Source organism: Apodemus sylvaticus, chromosome 3 (assembly GCF_947179515.1).
Source record: "Apodemus sylvaticus chromosome 3, mApoSyl1.1, whole genome shotgun sequence".
Taxonomy (NCBI): domain Eukaryota; kingdom Metazoa; phylum Chordata; class Mammalia; order Rodentia; family Muridae; genus Apodemus; species Apodemus sylvaticus.
In genome coordinates, this window is record NC_067474.1 from 95,683,607 (window position 1) to 95,701,869 (window position 18,263).

The 18,263-nt window shown below is 41.5% G+C and overlaps 1 protein-coding gene across 1 annotated transcript in view; it reads right to left on the bottom strand.

The window, feature by feature from the left end:
• The window catches only part of Frem1 (FRAS1 related extracellular matrix 1), a 162,139-nt gene that overhangs the window by 6,704 nt on the left and 137,172 nt on the right, over positions 1 to 18,263 (bottom strand). Inside the window, exons 29-35 of the mRNA XM_052176688.1 lie at positions 17,236 to 17,308; positions 10,944 to 11,093; positions 8,943 to 9,166; positions 8,287 to 8,334; positions 7,846 to 8,010; positions 7,518 to 7,646; positions 6,822 to 6,937 (exon numbers count right to left, since the gene is read on the bottom strand). Coding sequence (XP_052032648.1) covers positions 6,822 to 6,937; positions 7,518 to 7,646; positions 7,846 to 8,010; positions 8,287 to 8,334; positions 8,943 to 9,166; positions 10,944 to 11,093; positions 17,236 to 17,308 — 905 coding nt within the window. The remainder of the gene's footprint in view (positions 1 to 6,821; positions 6,938 to 7,517; positions 7,647 to 7,845; positions 8,011 to 8,286; positions 8,335 to 8,942; positions 9,167 to 10,943; positions 11,094 to 17,235; positions 17,309 to 18,263) is intronic.

Below are 18,263 nucleotides of genomic sequence, written 5' to 3' on the forward strand. Positions count from 1 at the left end.
AAATAAAACCACGGTGACTCTCCTGCTGGGTCGACATCATTGACATGAAGACACGTAGGGAAGAAACTGGCGACACAAAGCTAAGCCACTGCTGAGCTAAACTTCATTCATTTTGCCTATGTCTTTCCAAACTCCAGATGTATTTCTCCGACCTATCATCTATAGTAACTATAATTTGTTTCTTGATGATTTTTCCCTCCACGCACGCAGGATTTTTGCTGTTCTATAATTCAACAGTGCTTTATAGGCCTCCTGAGATCTGTAGGACTGCTGGAGAGCTTCAGGCTGCTGGATTTGGACTTTATGCCTTGGTTTTGAACCCATTATTTACTGCTGGCTCATGGCTGCCAGTCACAGCAGCTACAGGAGACATCTCTCATAGCCAGTGTGGGCATCCCGTGTGCGCTGGGCTTGGGACACATAATATTTGACTTGTATTAGATGGCTTGGGCTATCCCATCCCTGTGGAGTACTGGACTTTGAACGGGAATGGTAGGTTTCCTGCCTATTCCTTCTGTTCCTTCCCTGGTAATTTTCTTACTTATCACCACCAACCTCACAGCCATCACCACAATGGATATAGGAGTTCATTCCTGGATACCTAGCTTCTCCCTTGCTTGAAAGTTTTTGAAACTATCTTTAAAACGGACTTTGTAAAATGTTTTTACAAATACTACAAACGGACTTTGTAAAATATTTTAACTGCTTAAATACAGTTCTAGGTTTTTGTTTAACTCTATAAAAAACAAGAATTACCCACCACCAAAATTAATAATAATAATAATAATAAATAAGAAAAGCCAGGCAGAAAAATAGCTGTTTTTGTCTTACCTAGGCAAAATCCCAAAGTTATAATTCACAAAACAAATGTTTCGGCATGTGTATGATGGTTTTATGTAAAAAAAAAAAATTCTGTTCATTTTGCTCAAAGACTTATAAAGTATGGTAGATACTATCTGTATAGACATGTGTGTTTATAGATAAGAAATTGAAATCTATAGGTAACACATACAAATAAAAACCATTCAAAAACTCTAAAATGTGAAGGCTTTGGAAGTCCAGGATCAGGAACAGAAGCTTTACTTTTTCTGGCTATAAAAACAAACATCTATTTCTTCAAAAGGTTTTGCATAAGTACTGATATTTCAGGGCAACTCTTTAAGGATAGGCCAGCAGGGGTTCCAGACGCTCCTGTGGGACGGGGAAACGGCATCATAGATAATGATCTATAATAATAGAATTACCAAATGTACAATGACTGCCTTAGGAAATGAGCAGATGAGATTACAATATGTAAATTCAAGAAATGCCTAATCTAGCAGTCTGGCTCCTTTGGGTTAGAAAAATAATAAAGCACCAATGGGGAGGCCCAGCGATGGGAGATCACAACCGAGCGGAGTGAGAAGTCTGATTAGGGGCAAGGGATAACATACAATTTACTGTTCTCATTCAAACACGGGCATTGGAAATGACCCTCTGGAAATAAAAAAAAAAACAAACCCGACTCAGACGCATACCATGGGGAACTCAAGGAACAGCACAGTATAAAATAACGGTCCCTCCAGCCCAATCAAAACACAGTCTGTGTGTGTACTGATTCTAACCGTGGAATCTAACGCCATCTACTAAAATATCTAACGATAAAGCAGCGCTTCAAGTTACAAAATGTAAAATGTGTGACTTTAACTTCACGAAAAGGATTGACGATCCCGAGAGAAATAGCCACTTTCAAGCCAACAAGACGGGTGAACACAATAAGAATGATCCAGAAAGTATTGGGTGGTGGAAGCAGGAGACCTCAGGCGTGACTGAAGTGTGCTGAGTCGCAGAGCAGTCGTCGGGACTCAGAGACACGTCGTGCTGGAGGAGTCTTACTACCCCAAAGTTCCTCCTGGAATATCATTTGTTTAAGTCTCTCAGTGGCCTTTTAAAAAGTGACTTCTACCAATGTGTACATCTCTAATCATTCTCCCCATCCTTCTAAAAGCAGACGCATGCTCAGGTAACATGCAAATGTAGTCAAATAAAATATATAATATGTCAACTAAATTGGATGTTTCTAGTGATGGCCTTACACACCCTAGAATATCATCAAAGAGGGTGTTTGATAAACTGTTTAGTTTTCTAGCCACTAAGGTAAATAAATAATGTGCAGCTTGAGTTTGTTTTATTGCTAGCTAGTTGCTTTCTTTAAATACGTTCCTAAAGCAATTCCCTGAGAAAAAGTGTGCTAAATAACTCGGAAATAATGTGAACAGCAGTGGTTCTCCAGCTACTTTTGAAATCACATTTGGTCTGAGAGCTGCGCCCACTCTGACGCGCCCCTTTGAAGCACCAGGGGACATTTTTCAGGACAAAAAAAAACTTCCATTTACAGTATTTCCAAATGTCAATCATATTCTGTTATATGTAGCAAACAGATATTGCTGGAAACTCATATTTATGGCTGGAGGAATTCTTAACTGGACTTACAGAAAGATATGAACTTAGTACATGCTAAATTTAGAATTTAAAACTCGAAAACATCTACATTCTTAATAGAGCTTTATGAGAAAGAGATGTTTGAAAGACATGATCTGAAAGTCTATGACATTACAAATGTAAAATTCATCTTGCCACGAAAGACAATTATATTGAGCTATGGTGTCTATTCTCTAATCAACGAGGGATTGGTTAGGTATTGGGTTATGAGACCAATACTAAAGAAGAGTGTTTAAAGGTATGGTCTAGACTCAGTTTATTCCAGAACAAAATGTTAAAACATGAATCTATAAACTCAAAACCTGATTACACTTTTGGTTTTCACTGGCAGGGTTAGAAACATTCAATTTTAAATTTTTATTTCTTTGCTGTGAGAGTGATACAAGACTTTAAAATACACAATTTTGAAGCCTTGTGATAGATTTGCCTAACACAAATTTAAAATAGCCATACTTATCAGTGCATATGTAGTGAGAAATCTACACTTTGAGCTCTTTGGGAGGTGTACTGGAAAAGCCCTTTCTCTTTCCCTGCTCAGATGACAATGAGCAACTGATTTTGCTTCCTTAGACCTGTCTTACAATCTATAAATTGTGGGTATTGATACTGACTTCCCTCCCAGAAGTGATGGTTTGTGAGAGAATTCTGTAAACAACAAAGTATAATATGCAAGTAAGGTATCGTTGGAGAGGCAGCACAGAACTGGGTCAGGCTAGCTAGGTCAGGGTGATGGCGCTTAACCCAAATTACAGACGAAGTCTTAGGTTAAACACATAAGGAAGGAGGCAGGCCTTTAATTTCAGCCTTGTGTTTATGATGATCATGAGTAAACCAGACAGTATTAATAGAACTATGAAGGAACTCTCTGTAACTAGAAGGCTTCCAACCATTAAAAGTCAGCTGTAATAAAATATATCAATACAATAAAAAGTTTTAAAGGTATTGGAAGAGTGACAGGATTATCAACAGGAAGGCATCAGCAGGGCTCCTCTAAATGGGCAGGATTTTATAACAAGGATTTGTAACACTAAGAAATTAGAAGATCAGGATTTCAGAATCAAGAATAGAAATAGACATTGGAATAATAATAAATAAAAAACACCTGGCTACCTTTTACCAAGATCTTTGTATGGATGCAGAGACGATTCCCAGCGCATGACTCCTTTATTTTCTCGCAGTATCAACAATCAAGGAGTCTGGGGTATAGCTCAGTAATAGTAGAGTGTATGGCCATAATTTATCAAGCTCTGGGTTTCCTCTCCAACACAACAAAAACAAATAAACAAATGTTCAAAAAGAAAAAGAAAAGGTAATCATGGGTGTTTGGGAGAAGCACAATCAATCAAGTGATGGATATACAAGCACAGGAACCTGAGTTTGGATTCCCAGGATCAATAAGCTGGGTACAGTGGAGCGTGCCGCTAATCCCAGTGCTCGGAAGATAGAGAGACTGAGCATTCACCGGCTAGTCTGAATTGGAGACCTCAGGGTTCAGTGATAGACCATATCTAAAATAATTAAAAAAAAAAAACCCTAAAACCGAGGAAGAACCCTAACCTGACCTCTAGACTCCAGAGCCAACTCTAAACAGCCTCCACTCTCACCCAACCCACACCCACACAAAGAAAGAAAGCAATTTTCGTTACCACTAACCCTGAAAGCTTCCTGAGGACTGACTTCCTGCAGATGGGGCTGCCCTTTGGGAATCACTGTAAGGGAGTGACTGATGTCACTGATCAGGCACAACTCACCTCTGAGAGCCGCCACAGTTAAATGGAAGATGAACCAATAAACCTGCTTTCCACTTTAAAGTTGGGAAGTTCTGTTCTGTTTGTCCACATTTTACCAAGAAATCCCTACACTATGACCATGAGGAGCCCCACTGCTGTGTACATCCACTGCCCTCCCTTTGCCACTAACGACCCTCTCCTTTACAAAGCATCTTTCTCCTGGCTAGCCCAGACAGCTTTCGGGTTAACACCAAGATCTTTCAAGGAGTGAAAGGCCAGAAAACTATCATTGCCTCAGCCTGCCATGCCCTAGATCACTGATTCTCAACCTGTGGGCTGCAAACCCCTTGGGGATCAAATGATCCTTTCTTAGGGGTCGACTAAGAACATCTGCATATCAGATATTCACATTATGATTCATAATTATAGCAAAGTTAGAGTTAGGAAGTAGCTACCAAAATAATTTTATGGTTAGGATCATCACAACATGAAGAACTATATTAAGGGTTAAAACATTAGTAAGGTTGAGAACCACTGCCCTAGATGAACTTCAAATAGATGTAGGCTATCTGGTTGTTTTAGTAAAAGACTGTCTCATTTATTTTAAGAGTTTTAAATGTCTGGATTTATACATTACCAACTTAACAACAACTGCCCCAAAAGTACTGATTAACCTCTGCCGTAACTCTATTTACAGTTAAAATATAAAATACACTAGTGACAAGAAAAATGTAGTCGACCTTTCTGGGTTTTAAATACTTTATCCTTAAAAGGAAAGTCTATTCAAGAAGCTGGGTGTTGAGCCCATGATGTAGAGGGTAGCCCGGGCAACACAGAGAGACTTTGTCTCAAAAAAATGAAAGAAAACAAAAAGCCAACTAGGTAAACTTACAAATAATGGAGAGGTTATTAAATGTTTAATTTGATGGATTTTGACAAATTTCCACGTAATAACTATGCAGACAAAGACAAAGACCCTCCCTATCCCTTCTACAAGGACAATTCTTGGGGTTGTTTCTAGTTCTCTGACAGTCTGTGTGTGAAACCTTTTATTACTGAAGCAGCACAGACTAGATTCTCCTACACATAAACATGGAATCATGTAATGTGTATTCTCTTGTGGATAGTTGTATGCTTTCTGTATGTTATTTATCTATAATTTACCCACAATGTTGGAGGTTTCAGAGGTCCCATCTTATATGTAGATAAATGTGTTATCTCAGCGATGGAGAAAATAGCCAGCACTTTTATAAAACCAATAACAAAAATAACCCTCACTATTATCATTTATTATGAGTAAACTTAAAAATTCTTTTGTATTTTCTAGCACATGTTTTAATCCCTTGGTGAAGTAGCTAGGTATAAAATAACTAAGTTATAGGGCGCATAGCTTTTCTAAAAATTCTCAGTCCCACAAAGTAGATGCCCCACTTATAACAATCCATGTTATCTTTGCTCTATACCCTTGTCAACACTGGTCTTGTAATTTTATGATTTTTAATCATTTCTAAGTATAACTTGCTTTTGTTTTCACCTGCCTTGTCTCTAATGATGTTGAGGGTCTTTTTAATTACTTAGGAACCTATTGCTTCCTTTTCTTGTGAGGTTGCTAAGTTACTTACAACATTTTGTTATAGTTGTATATGTTATGTATATGTTCTGTGTGCACTGATGCACACATGCTACTTCATGTATGTAAAGGCCAGAGGACACGTTCGCGGACTTGGTCCTCTCCACCTTTTCACGAGTTGTTAGGCTTTCCTGCCGAGCCACCTCGTCAATCCCGCTTGCTCTTAGTTCAGCTATATTTTTGTTATTAATTTACAGGAGCTTCATCTCCCATTTTAGAGCATTATCAGATATGTGATTTAAGCACAGCTTTTTTTCTGAATGTGGTTTACCTTTTCATTTTCTTAATGGTATCTTTTGATGAGCACACCCTTTTAAATTTGATAAAGCATAAGATATGATCAATATTAACTAGAAATTACGGTAGTCTCAATTTCAACAAGAATGCATATTAGTGTAATTGCATTGTTTGGATAATATCCAGGTTATCAAATAAAAAGGTTGGTCGAGGAATGCTACGTATGCATTTTTAAATTCCTTCTGGATCAGGTGAATTCTGTTGTCATTATCTGACCACAGTCATCTTTTATTGACTGTTACCCAATGAGCCTTTGTCCTACTTGCCTGGCTTTATGGGCATCAGTGCTTCCCACACTGCCAGAGGCTGGATGCCAAGGCCTTTCATTACCAAATACTTTAAAATCAATGGGCATGGTTGCCTGTCATTTGAAGGGGGAACAAAGAGAGATGAGAAAATATCACAACCTATAGTGCTGCTAACTCGGGAAAGTTCTTTTTCTTTAAAAGATGGCAATAAAAGGAAACAGAAAAGAATGTGGCACCAGTACAGCCATAACAGAAAAGACCTTAGCAGACAGCAGCATCAAAGTCAGCCACAAATCCATTCCAAACTACAAACTCCCCTTAGGCACCTTAGACAAGGCTGGACAGACTTTAGACATTCAATACTTATTCAATGACTTATGCAGGCCTGCATTTCCATGTGAAAATAAGGAAAACGTGTGATGTCGGGCTCCTTACTGTTCTCTGCAAGCTCGGGTAGCTGTGGTCCAGGTGGCTTTCTGTCTTGTGACCAAGATGTGACAGTAGCCCGAATGAAGCAGCCATCCAACTGGGCAGGATCTGTCCTCCAGCCCCTGCAAAACAGTTGCATGTTCACACCTGAATGGACTTGACAATCTGAAATCTCCCTCATAGCAGAAGCCTGTGAGTCTTCTCACTTCAGCGAAGCAGACTGGCTGGGCAGCCATAGCTGTAATTTCCCATCTTAAGAGATAAATGACTTCCCTCTGAAAAGACCACCTCAGTCAGAGATGGTTCAATTTTATACCAATGACATTCTGATAACTAAACAAAATCAACTGATCTAACACTATATTTTGTATCTTATCATTGTTGTCCCCCCCCCCCCCCAGAGACAGGGTTTCTCTGTGTAGTCCTGGCTGTCCTAGAACTCACTCTATAGACCAGGCTGACTTCGAACTCAGAGATCCACCCGTCTCTGCAGGAATTCAAAGCAGGTACCACCACCATCTGGCTTTATATTTTGGATCTTAAAAAGTCACTTTGTACCATTTTTCCCTCATGGCTCTCTAGGTATAACAAGAAAGACGAGGTATAACAAGAAAGAGTTGAGAATCGCATGCTGAATCTCGAGGTAAGCTCATCAAATGGTATAGTGCCACTAAAAGTGCTTAGCTACAGCCAATGTCCCACCTTGGTTTGGGGGCTCCAGGCTTTCCAGGAGATCCCATCACATTGATACAATCGGTGGGTGCTTTCTTCAAAATGAAAGAGTCCCTTTAATTCCACAGAACAGTTCTTTGGAAACAAGGGCCGCAGACCCTGTAGGGAAGAGTGGCGGATTAGAATTGATTTCACTCAGGTTGATAGCAGATTCCTCCCTTGAGTCTTCATCTATAGGGCAGTATCTGTGTCAAGTAAACTATCCCCAAACTCAGGGTCCATTTGTAAAGGAAGTGTGTTACTGGCACAGAGAACAGCTTCCTGGAAGGCAAACAGGAAGGAGGGAAGATTTCCATACCTGCCTGAGAAAGTGCGAGTCAGTTGCGGACTCCACCTTGTCAGCTACAGGCAGCTCTGCCACCTTGATTGTCCTCTGTGGCTGACTAACAATGGATATTTTGGCCTTCCGTTTGTGAGCTGAGAATCTGTCCTCCTCTAGTTTCAAGGAAACTATACCATGGTACTTGAAGAAAGCAACAAACAAAAACAATGAGAGAAAAATAAGCATTGAGAGAACAAACAAACCTTTTAATAGTAATAATGATGATGATGGTGATGAGCATTTCAAAGACTATCAAAGCAAAGAGAAAAAAGAACTTTTCTCAACCTCAATCTTCTAAAAAAAAACTTTTTCAGAAAAAATGACTTTTAGATAAATAGACAAAGAGAAAAATATAATAGCATTGCTACTATGAAAACATCTATGAACTTAAGACATTTAGCAATTCTTTATGCTTACATTGTAGATGGTGTCTGTTCCATTTGTACAAACAGAAGATGGGAGAACCTGAAAGCAACGAAAGACAGTACATGTACAAAGCTGACTTAAAAAGCAAGTAGCAGTATATTTTAAAAGGTTCTGAAATAATTGAAAACTTAAAAGACTATTTCATGAGATTTTTTTTTCCATGCTGGGTTCAATAGAATTTTTTAAACTGTCATGTCTAACCACAGCTCAGGGTTTTGCTGATTTCAGGTTAGACAGAGAGGTGACTTTAGTTTTCAGTGCATCTGTAGCACTGAAAGATTCAGGAACACACACACACATGTACACACATGCATACACACACACATGAGAGTATGCCTTATGGGAGTTAGAGCTTCCACACCCAAGGGGGGTCACTTAAATGTGCTTCTGTTCTAGGTCCACCGATTGTTCCCTATCTATCTTGGTCCTAAAAGAAACCAAAGCAGGATTCACATGGCAGAATGAATGTACCTACTGCTTCAATTGGCGTAGTTAGTGGAGTGGGTCAACATAATGATATTTGCATATAAAAGGCGCTGCATGACTCCACAAAGAACTCACTGTGAGAAACCAAACAGTTCTGCACTGTTCTCAGACACTTATTACACATCCCCACACATCCGCTCCCAGAACGGCTTCATCCTTACTGATCTGCCATTCCCCTGGGCCTTCATCTTCCTTTGAGAGAGGTCTGTGAGACCAAAACCCTGAAGAGCATCTCCTTTGGTGAAAGCCGGAGGAGGCCTTCTTTCCAGATGAGGAGACCCCGAAGTGGTGAGTGAGGATGATCCTGAGGGCAGCGGATGCCAACGGCCCTTCCCCCACGTGCTGTGCTTGTTTTGGTTGAAGGAATTTGAAGGATGGCACCGTCCTGGAGGCATGCAAGATGGCAGGCGATCAGTATACTACACAAACACATAAGCGATGGCATTGACACCGTTCCTGGAACAGCTTGTCATTAAACCTAGACGGATGAATTTCCCACCAGATGTTGCCTTTTTCCCATTTGCCAGAAACTCCCTCTCTCTTCATCAGTTTCCACCTGGGAAAGCGGTATCCTTCTGCACATGGATGGGGTGATTATAAAGTCATGAAATCCATCCCACAAATCATAGATGAAAATCATCGTCATGGTTTGATAATCATTCCAGACACTTAGGAAACCGGCTCACTTCCCGCCTGTGATCCACATTAATGTGGAAGGTTTATTCACTGATCAAGCACCACCCCCCTCCCAACGCTTTGAAAGGATTCCGTTTTCCTCCAGTCTTTTAGAGGTACAAACTCAATTATTTAAAGATAGCATGTGATCAAGCAGCAACTATAAAAATATTGCAATCAAGTCTAACGGGAGGAAAACCCTAGTGAATCTTAAGAGAGTCTCTATTAGAAACAATATTTTCTAATTTTGTTCTAAATTTCCCAAAATTTTCTGGGAAGGCACAGAAAACAGCCCACCGAACACAAACAAACCAGGCCAGTGAAATACCTCAGCAGGTGACGATGCTTCCCACTGAGCCTGACTACTAGAGTTTGATCCTGGGAACCCATTTAAGAGGAGAGAACAGATTCCCACAGGTGGTTCTCTGACCTCCCCACCAAACCATACGTAAAAAGGAAATAAAAATTACAGCACAATTACAGACCTCGACTAACAAGAAAACAAAAGTGACCTGCTGAAAGAACCTGTCTGGATATTTATTTTTAGCTGCACGGAGATTCGAGCACGGAGTCTTTCACAGGCTAAAGCAAGCACTCTGTCACTGATCTATGTTCCCAGCCCAGGACATTTTGTACGTGTGTATTTCCCACACTTAATGTGAGTGGACATTTCTGCTGACAAAGAAGCCCAGGTGGTGTGGAGAAAGAGGGGATGAGAGATGTCATGGAAATGTGGGTGTCCAGACAGCACCCACTTTTATTATAGGGTGAGCGAAGGGACACTAGATCACAGGGCATGACAAGCATTTTAAAAAGGCTTGAAATGGAGTGTCACGCTGCACATATACAGCGTCACATAGATAAGGAACCAGAAGCGGAAGGACTTTGGCAGAACAAACCCTCAGAGTGCCAACGGCTCTGCTTTTCATTTTATTTGTAGGTGGCTTTCTAGCAGGCTCTTCCCAGAACCGGTTGGCTCTGCCTCACCAAGTCATTCATTAATATTCTCCAGCTGCCCCCCAGTCCCCCGGCCGGCCAGCTGCATCTTCACATCTACGCCCTCCCCAATCCTTCCCTTCTTAGAATTGTCCTGGTCACACTACAGTGGGGGCTCCTGTTTTAGGCACCGAGAGAGCTCTCTTTAACAGAGGAGCATAATTACAGTCCTGCAAACCCAGGGGGAGAATAATTGTCCATAGATTCTCACCAACATTGTTTCCCCCTTGGTGAGAACAACAAATGGTTAGAAAAAAAAGCAACCAGGGCACTGACTTGTTGCTTTGCTGCAGCCATTGCTCTTAGCGGGAGGAAAAACCACATGAAGCACAAACCAGAATAAAGAAACCGGAGTCATGGTGGAGGCGGCTTTCTTGACAAGAAATTACGCATTTTGATTTGAAGGTGTTATCAAGCTTGTTGGCTGCTGCAAGCCAACAGCCGTGGCGCCAGGACCGCTCCTGATTTCAAGACGAGGATCAAAAGAATACCTCCTTTTGAGTCCAAAATTTTCACTGCTGCTTTTGTCTGTGTGCCAAGAACCGCATTCACAGGGGAGTTCAGAATTACTTCAAAGACCTCATCATCTTCCTCTAATCCGTCATAGGTAATTGCTATATTCCACATCTTAGTTGACATTCCTACAAGAAGTAAACATTTTAATTACTCTTTAATTGCTATTTCAATCACCTAGGTGTCAGAGAAATATATTAATTAACATGTCTACAGCTAGACTGCAGTCGACCGAGTGAGCTATTGTACTGCCACCAACTCACTGACGCCCTGCTGTTCTCCCAAATAATATAAAAAGACCACATTTGTTCCTGGACAATGATGACCGGCCTTCAATGCAAACACTGTAACAAAAAAGTAAGCTGCATTACACAGAGGGAGGGAAAAAAGGTTAGTAGACAAAATCCCAGACATAATTTTTCTCCCAACCCCATCCCTTCTGTGCCTAGGAATAAATAGTTACTACGATCTGAAAATCTTAATAGTTGCAAAGATCTTAGGATGGTGCAGCAGACAGAATTGATTATTGAATGGTACTTCAGGCACCTCACAGAATCCTTGAAGTGATTCATTTACTCCGACTGCTGCCTGCATCGGAGGCTATCCCCCCTCACCTCCCACCCCACCCCGCCCCCCCGCCCCACTCCCAGATCTTCTAGCCCATGGCTGATTTTTCAGCAGTTGGATGCTCTCCTAAAGAGAATGTATCATCTGGGGACTGTACACATAGATTGGTCCAGCCTACATCTCCCCTCTCTTGTTTCTATCATGGAGTACAAACAAGTTTATTCCACATAATCTTCTGAACTTAACACAAGTTTTCATTTCCTAAGATATCCCCCAACCCATCTGTCCCATTAGGATGGATGCAAATTTAAGCCGGAGCCCCAGAGTATCCAGGCTGGAAGACACTTCTGAAACGGTCGCAATCTCAGCAGTTCTATGACAGGAACTGTGGTACATCTTACAGCAGGGGTAAGCAAACTGAATGCTGTTTGGTGGCGTGAGAGGCTAAGATAGGGACAAAGGGCAGTAAGTTTACAGTTTAGGCTCTAGGGCAAAGCTTGGAAGTCTGTCCTGCCTCCCCTGTCTATGGTTGCTTCCATATCCGTAAGGCTTTCTCTAAACCGTGATAAACGCTCTCTCCCAGCCTTCTCTTGTGAAAACTCATGTTTTTGCTTGTATATGGACATGTCTGTCACTCTGTCATCTACATGAGAGCCACCTTCTCAAAAGTATGTCTCATATCGACTTTATGGTAGGGTCGTGGATCCCTGAAGCATTCAGTGGAATGTTAAGATTGTTCACTTCTGAACTGGGCTGCCTTGTGAGGGAAAATGGAAGCATCTGCAATAATTTTGGTAAAAAGAAGTTGGTGCCCGATGTATGAAGCTTCCAGCATCTTCTGTGGTCTCAGATTATCTCTTTTTCCAGTCTTTGCAAAGTCGGAAGTTGAACTATCTAATATAGAATATTAATTAATCCCCCTCTCACGGATGGACGAGCAGGTCCACCAAAGTGGATGTTTACCTAAGTGCTTACCTTTGCTTTAGAACTGTGGAGAACCAGACATTCATCACAAGCCAAGCTCTGACCTAAAGGAGTTTGAAACTTTTTGGAGGAGCCAAGACAAATTGTCTTGGGGTACCCAAGAAGATTGGTCCCAGAATTCTCACTGAATGCCAACATCTGCAGCAGCTGCTTGAGTCCCTTGTATATATACCCTATGCAATCCTCCAGTAAACTTTAGACCATCTATAGATCGTTTATAATAGCGATATAATGAGTTCTTTGTAAATCTAGAACCTTGTTCTAGGTAATGACAAAAAAACCAAAGGGTTCACAGTCATTACAGATAGAATGACTTTTCTGATTATTTTTTGATTTGTGCTTGTTTGACTAGGTGGATAAGGGACCCAGGGATTCTATAGTCCTTCTTCTTACCAGAAATGCCAAGTAACTATTAAAAGCTATGTGTGATTAGCTGACAAAATATACAGAATACAGTACGTGAACTAGATGGCTGTAGGCTCCACATACACAGATCAGAGTGCGGTGTGTACACAGTAGATGCCTGTAGGCTCCACATACACAGATCAGAGTGCGGTGTGTATACAGTAGATGTCTGTAGGCTCCACATACACAGATCAGAGTGCGGTGTGTACACAGTAGATGACTGTAGGCTCCACATACACAGATCTGAGTGCAGTGTGTACACAGTAGATGCCTGTAGGCTCCACATACACAGATCAGAGTGCGGTGTGTATACAGTAGATGACTGTAGGCTCCACATACACAGATCTGAGTGTGGTGTGTACACAGTAGATGGCTGTAGGCTCCACATACACAGATCAGAGTGCGGTGTGTACACAGTAGATGCCTGTAGGCTCCACATACACTGATTTGAAGGGAAGAAATGAGATGCAATCTAAGGAAGTTAGCAAAGTTGAGGTTTGAGTCAGGAGAATGGTAAATAGACTAGCTGAATGGGCAAGTTGCATCTGGAGAAAAGAGGCCACAGGTTGCAGGCAGATTCTTGGTAGCTACGCTATACTGAATGGCCAATGGTTAATGAGGGAAGACATCACTGACATCCTGAAAGCGAACACTTTAGCAAACTGAATTTGAGAGTGTCTGTGCAAAGGTTGGGTACCCGGAGACTCTGGGACATTAGAGGCAGCTGTGGAGATAAAATGAAAAGGGCAATGAAGAGAGATGAAGGCTGAGATTGATAATAGAGAACTGTTCTGGCCACCAAGCATCATAAGGTTAGGTACAATTTAAATAAAAATCCAATATACAGAAACATATTTCCACATCTCAAACAGTTTTCCTATTTCAAAATTTATTTTAGAAAAATGATAGTATCACTTTTAAACAAAATCCATCAAAAAGGCCTTTAAAGTTGTTGCTGGAACTTATGGAACAAAACCAAAGAGTTGAGAAGGATCTTCTCCAAGCCCTTTCAAGAGCTATTTGCTGACCTACATTTCAACTTGGTTTCAAGCCTCCCAGGTGTGGGGCACCGTCTCAGGTTAAGGAGACTGTGAATGGGATTTTCATTGCTGTTGTTTGGTCCCCTGCTTCCTCTGCTTCCTAGGTGCAAAGTGTCCCTTAACTCCCTGAGATATATCTGGGTTTCCAGGAGGCTTGAACCGCCCCCTCCCCCACCCCCATTTCCAGAAAACAAAAAGTGGCAGAGGGCAGAAGAGGTGCCCTGTCATAAAAGCACACCCATTATACAGAGACCATGAGTTCCTGGATATTTTCCTACAAAGCAGATTTCTCTGTTGAGAGACATTTTCTCAATATTTTTCAGTAAATGCCAAATTAGAGAGCTGTTCCTTTAGAAAACATTTTGACTTTTCAGAATGATGAAGATTTGATTAAGAATGCATCAAATCTTTCAGGGACACATTGTAAAGGAAAGCACTCGTTTTTTTCCTTAGAGTATTTGCACAGGCACTGAAGCCCTTCAGGTCACAGCAGCTGAATGCCTTCTCAAGATTCCTGTCTGCAAAGTTCTGTAAAGTGCTGCAGGCAAGACTCCCCAGTATGAGGTCTTCAGTCTCATGTAGCTCATGTACTGGATGACCCCGGTCTGCTTCTCTGGTATCAGGGAAGCTGATATTTCCAAAGAAATGAATAGATTGCTCCTGGCAAAAGTGATAGGGTGGAGCTGGGGACATCTAAAAGAGGCAAGGGTTTACAATATGGAAGTATATAAACATTTATAGGACCTGTGGATGTGGGGAACTTTTTTAATTCTCTAAAGTAAGGCTTCATGATATGAAATTATTTCTAACTTAATAAATTCCAAAATCATGAGCAGCCAAGAGTGTGGCTCTTATTTTTTTAAAAATGTATAAAATATGCTTATATTATTTCTCGATGTATAAACAATCCTTAAAATCCTGAGACCATTTGGGGGCCCCAGAAGTCATTAGTAGCTATCAAAACAGCATGCAAACTCTTCTAGACAAACAGGCATTTATCTTATGCAGCAGAATCTCCAACTGATAAATTTCTGCGTCTCCCCTAGTGTGATACTTTCTAGCTCCTCTAACCCAAACAGAGCGCCTGGTGGGCTGCTGCAAACCCAACCTGCAACAAACAGCCATGGGTAATAAAAAGGGCATATGGCAAAAATGATTGACTTTCAAACAAACCCTTTAAAACATGGAGGACAAAAGGAATATTAACCCTTTCGTGGCAGAGTAGAGGACTAAGGAACCTGCAGAAGCCTGAGGATAAACATTGAATACTGAACAGCCATAATGCGGTCAGCCTAGAAAACCCACTCACCCACATTAGAAAGCTAAATGACACGGGGAAGGAGGCTGACAAGAATATCTGAGCTGTTGCATGTCAAATGTAAGGTTCATTGTTATAAGCTGAATTGTATCCCCACAGCTTATCTTGTGAGGTCTTCCTAACTAACTGCCAGGACCTCACAATGTGACCTTATTTATAAATGGGGTGATGGCATGGTCATGAGTTAGCATGACATCACGGTGGAGCAGGGTAGCTCCTTTACTTCATTTGGGTCCTTATGATGAGGGAGAATCTATCCATAGGGAGAGCATCATCTGAAGATGAAGACAAGGACTCTGGAGACAGAGACAGAGCCAGGACCACCAAATAAATGATGGCCAGCAAACCTCAAAAGGCACCAAAGAAAGAGACAGGAGAGATTCTCCTTCACAGACTCACTTATTGTTCTAGGACTAAAGAGCCTCTGAAACTTCAGGGCAACGTCTATGTTTAAAACTACCCGGTTCTGTTATAGAGAAACAATATAATCTCCATATGTTATGTTTCTTATTGTGAACAGCACAAAGACATTCCTCCCCTAACACTAAGGTGGTCTGTTTGGGGACGGTGATATCGCGCTCAGTCACTTTAGTGAGCTGACACTGGGCAGAGGGTCTTCAAGGTACATAACATTTCTGCAGTACAAAGCTGCAAGCCCCGGCCACTTCTCCAGCATTCTTCCATTTGTTCTTAGGTGAGTGATCCAGGTCCTTCCATAGGGAAGGGGAGAGAGCAAGCGAGAAGAACATGGAGACTGTTAAACCCGCCCACAGGAAAGCCTTGAAGGGGGGGTGGTGCTTTTGCAGTAGTGTTTCAGGCCTCCTCCCCCCTCTCCTCTCCCCCTCCTGGTCCCCACTAGAATGCTGCCTCCCGGAGGAAGTCTTCCAGCATTTTCTTTACCCAGAACAATGGTTTTTCACTTTGGCTTCCAAAGTTCTCTTGGCAAATATTCTCATGTCATGTTGCATGCAGTAGAACAACTTTAGGAGAAGAAACCATACTTTGATATCTTACTTTTTTGCTACTTAGTAAAATTTTCCACAGATTTGAATCAAAGTAAGTACTATTCAATGAAATAACGATTTGCCCTGGAAGCCTACTGTTAGGTTCATAAAAAGAAAAAGAGGTTTAGAGAATGTGGTATACGATGGTGTGGGGGGAAGGGTGTGTCCCAGAGGGCCCATGCCCAGGCATCCCTTCCCCTGAGGGACCAGACAGACACGGTTTAGAATAGAGTTTATTCAGGACAGAGGATGGGAGTTAATGGGGTAGTGGAGGCAGAGAATGCAGAGAGAGAATGTGTGGAGAAGTAGAGGCCCGCCATGACCATGTGGAGAGAGGGAGGAGGGGAAGAGAGCCCAAGAGGGGCAGAGAGGATAGAGGTGAGAGTGCCAAGAGGAAGAGAGGTAAGAGAGGTGAGAGAGAGGAGGGGGCCCAGCGCCCTCTTTTATAGGCCAGGCCTACCTGGTTGTTGCCAGGCAACTGTGGGAGGGGCATACCTGGCTGTTGCCAGGTAATTGTGGGGTGGAGCTTAGACAGAATCCAAACACCTACTATGACAACTTATTTCAAAAGAGATCCATTAGAAACTCCTTTTAGGTATCTATAGAATCATAACATTTGAAAAATTCCTACCAAAATATGTGTATATTTAAATTAACATTATGTTATAATAATGTTTAAATTACTTTATCTTTCTGGATGGTTTTGAATATTTTCTTTGATATTTTTATGTTTATCATTTGCTATGATCCTTTTCCTCAGTTTAAATAAATATTCACTTATAAGAACACTATATATAAGAGCAGAACTTCGGGCCAAGCTCGTCTGTTGGGAGAAGGGTGGTACGCCTCCCTGACGATCCTCTAGTTGGCTGAAATTGCATAATATCCTGTGTTCTCAGCAGTCTCTATATTGCTTATGAAACATGAAATAAACCATAAACACAAAACGTACCTGGGTCAAATTGAAGCAGTTTGGATGGAGTGACAGTAAAATCTTTTCCAACTAGAGCTGACACTTGGTTAACCTTAGTAGGAAAGAAAAAGTCATTTAAAAAATAAAAGTAAATATTCTACACTAGAGAAACATTTACTCTCCGACCCCCATACCAGACTAGATTCATGGCCTCAAGTCTGTTTTTAATGCTAGGTAAGATTTTTTAAATTATAATAAACCATTTTGGGTCCAGGCTCTGTAGTATGCTTTTTTCCCTCTTAAGTTAACTGATTGCTTCACAATCCAGTTATTGGAATACATAGAATAAAGTTTACAACTTTTATTAAAAGTATCCAGTTATTGGAATACATAGAATAAAGTTTACAACCTTATTGTTCTCTTTCTTATGAGAGCCATTTTATTCCATCTCCTCCCTTGGTCATAAAATGGAGAAGGAAGAGGAGAAGGGAGATGGAAACCCAGAGGCCCGAGAGCTTGTGCTCCTGTCAGCCAGCTCTGAGGCCCTCCCAAGCTCCAGGGCACAGAGATCCCTCGGACCAGACCAATCAAACAAGCCTCGAGCATTACTTCCCTGCCTTGATGGACCCATCACTCCTGCCCAGCTTCGTGGGGCTGACGACCTGGTTAGCAGCTATGAGCAGGCAATCCATGCCCAGGAACCATGGTTCTACAGGCCTTGTTATGAAGGCTGTACAGAGGGAAAATTACCCTGGTCTAATTCGACTACGGACTGTTCCATTGAGTCCCTGATCTAGGTCTAAAATCCAAAGTCATGGTCTTAGACACCTAAGGAGAGCCTACATGTCTGCTAAAAACTGTCTGTGGTGAGCTTCTAAAGGGCCTTTGAGTGATACTCCAGGTAGCTGTTAATTTGCACTTATTTAAGATCTTAAAGATGGTCAAGATGGTGAAGGGAACGGAGGGTGCAACTTGAAGCTCTGAAATATCCATCTATTCCTGTGGTCTCAGACACTGTCTCTAGTTCCAGCCAAGACGCTAATAGGTTAATGACTCTGGCTAGAAAC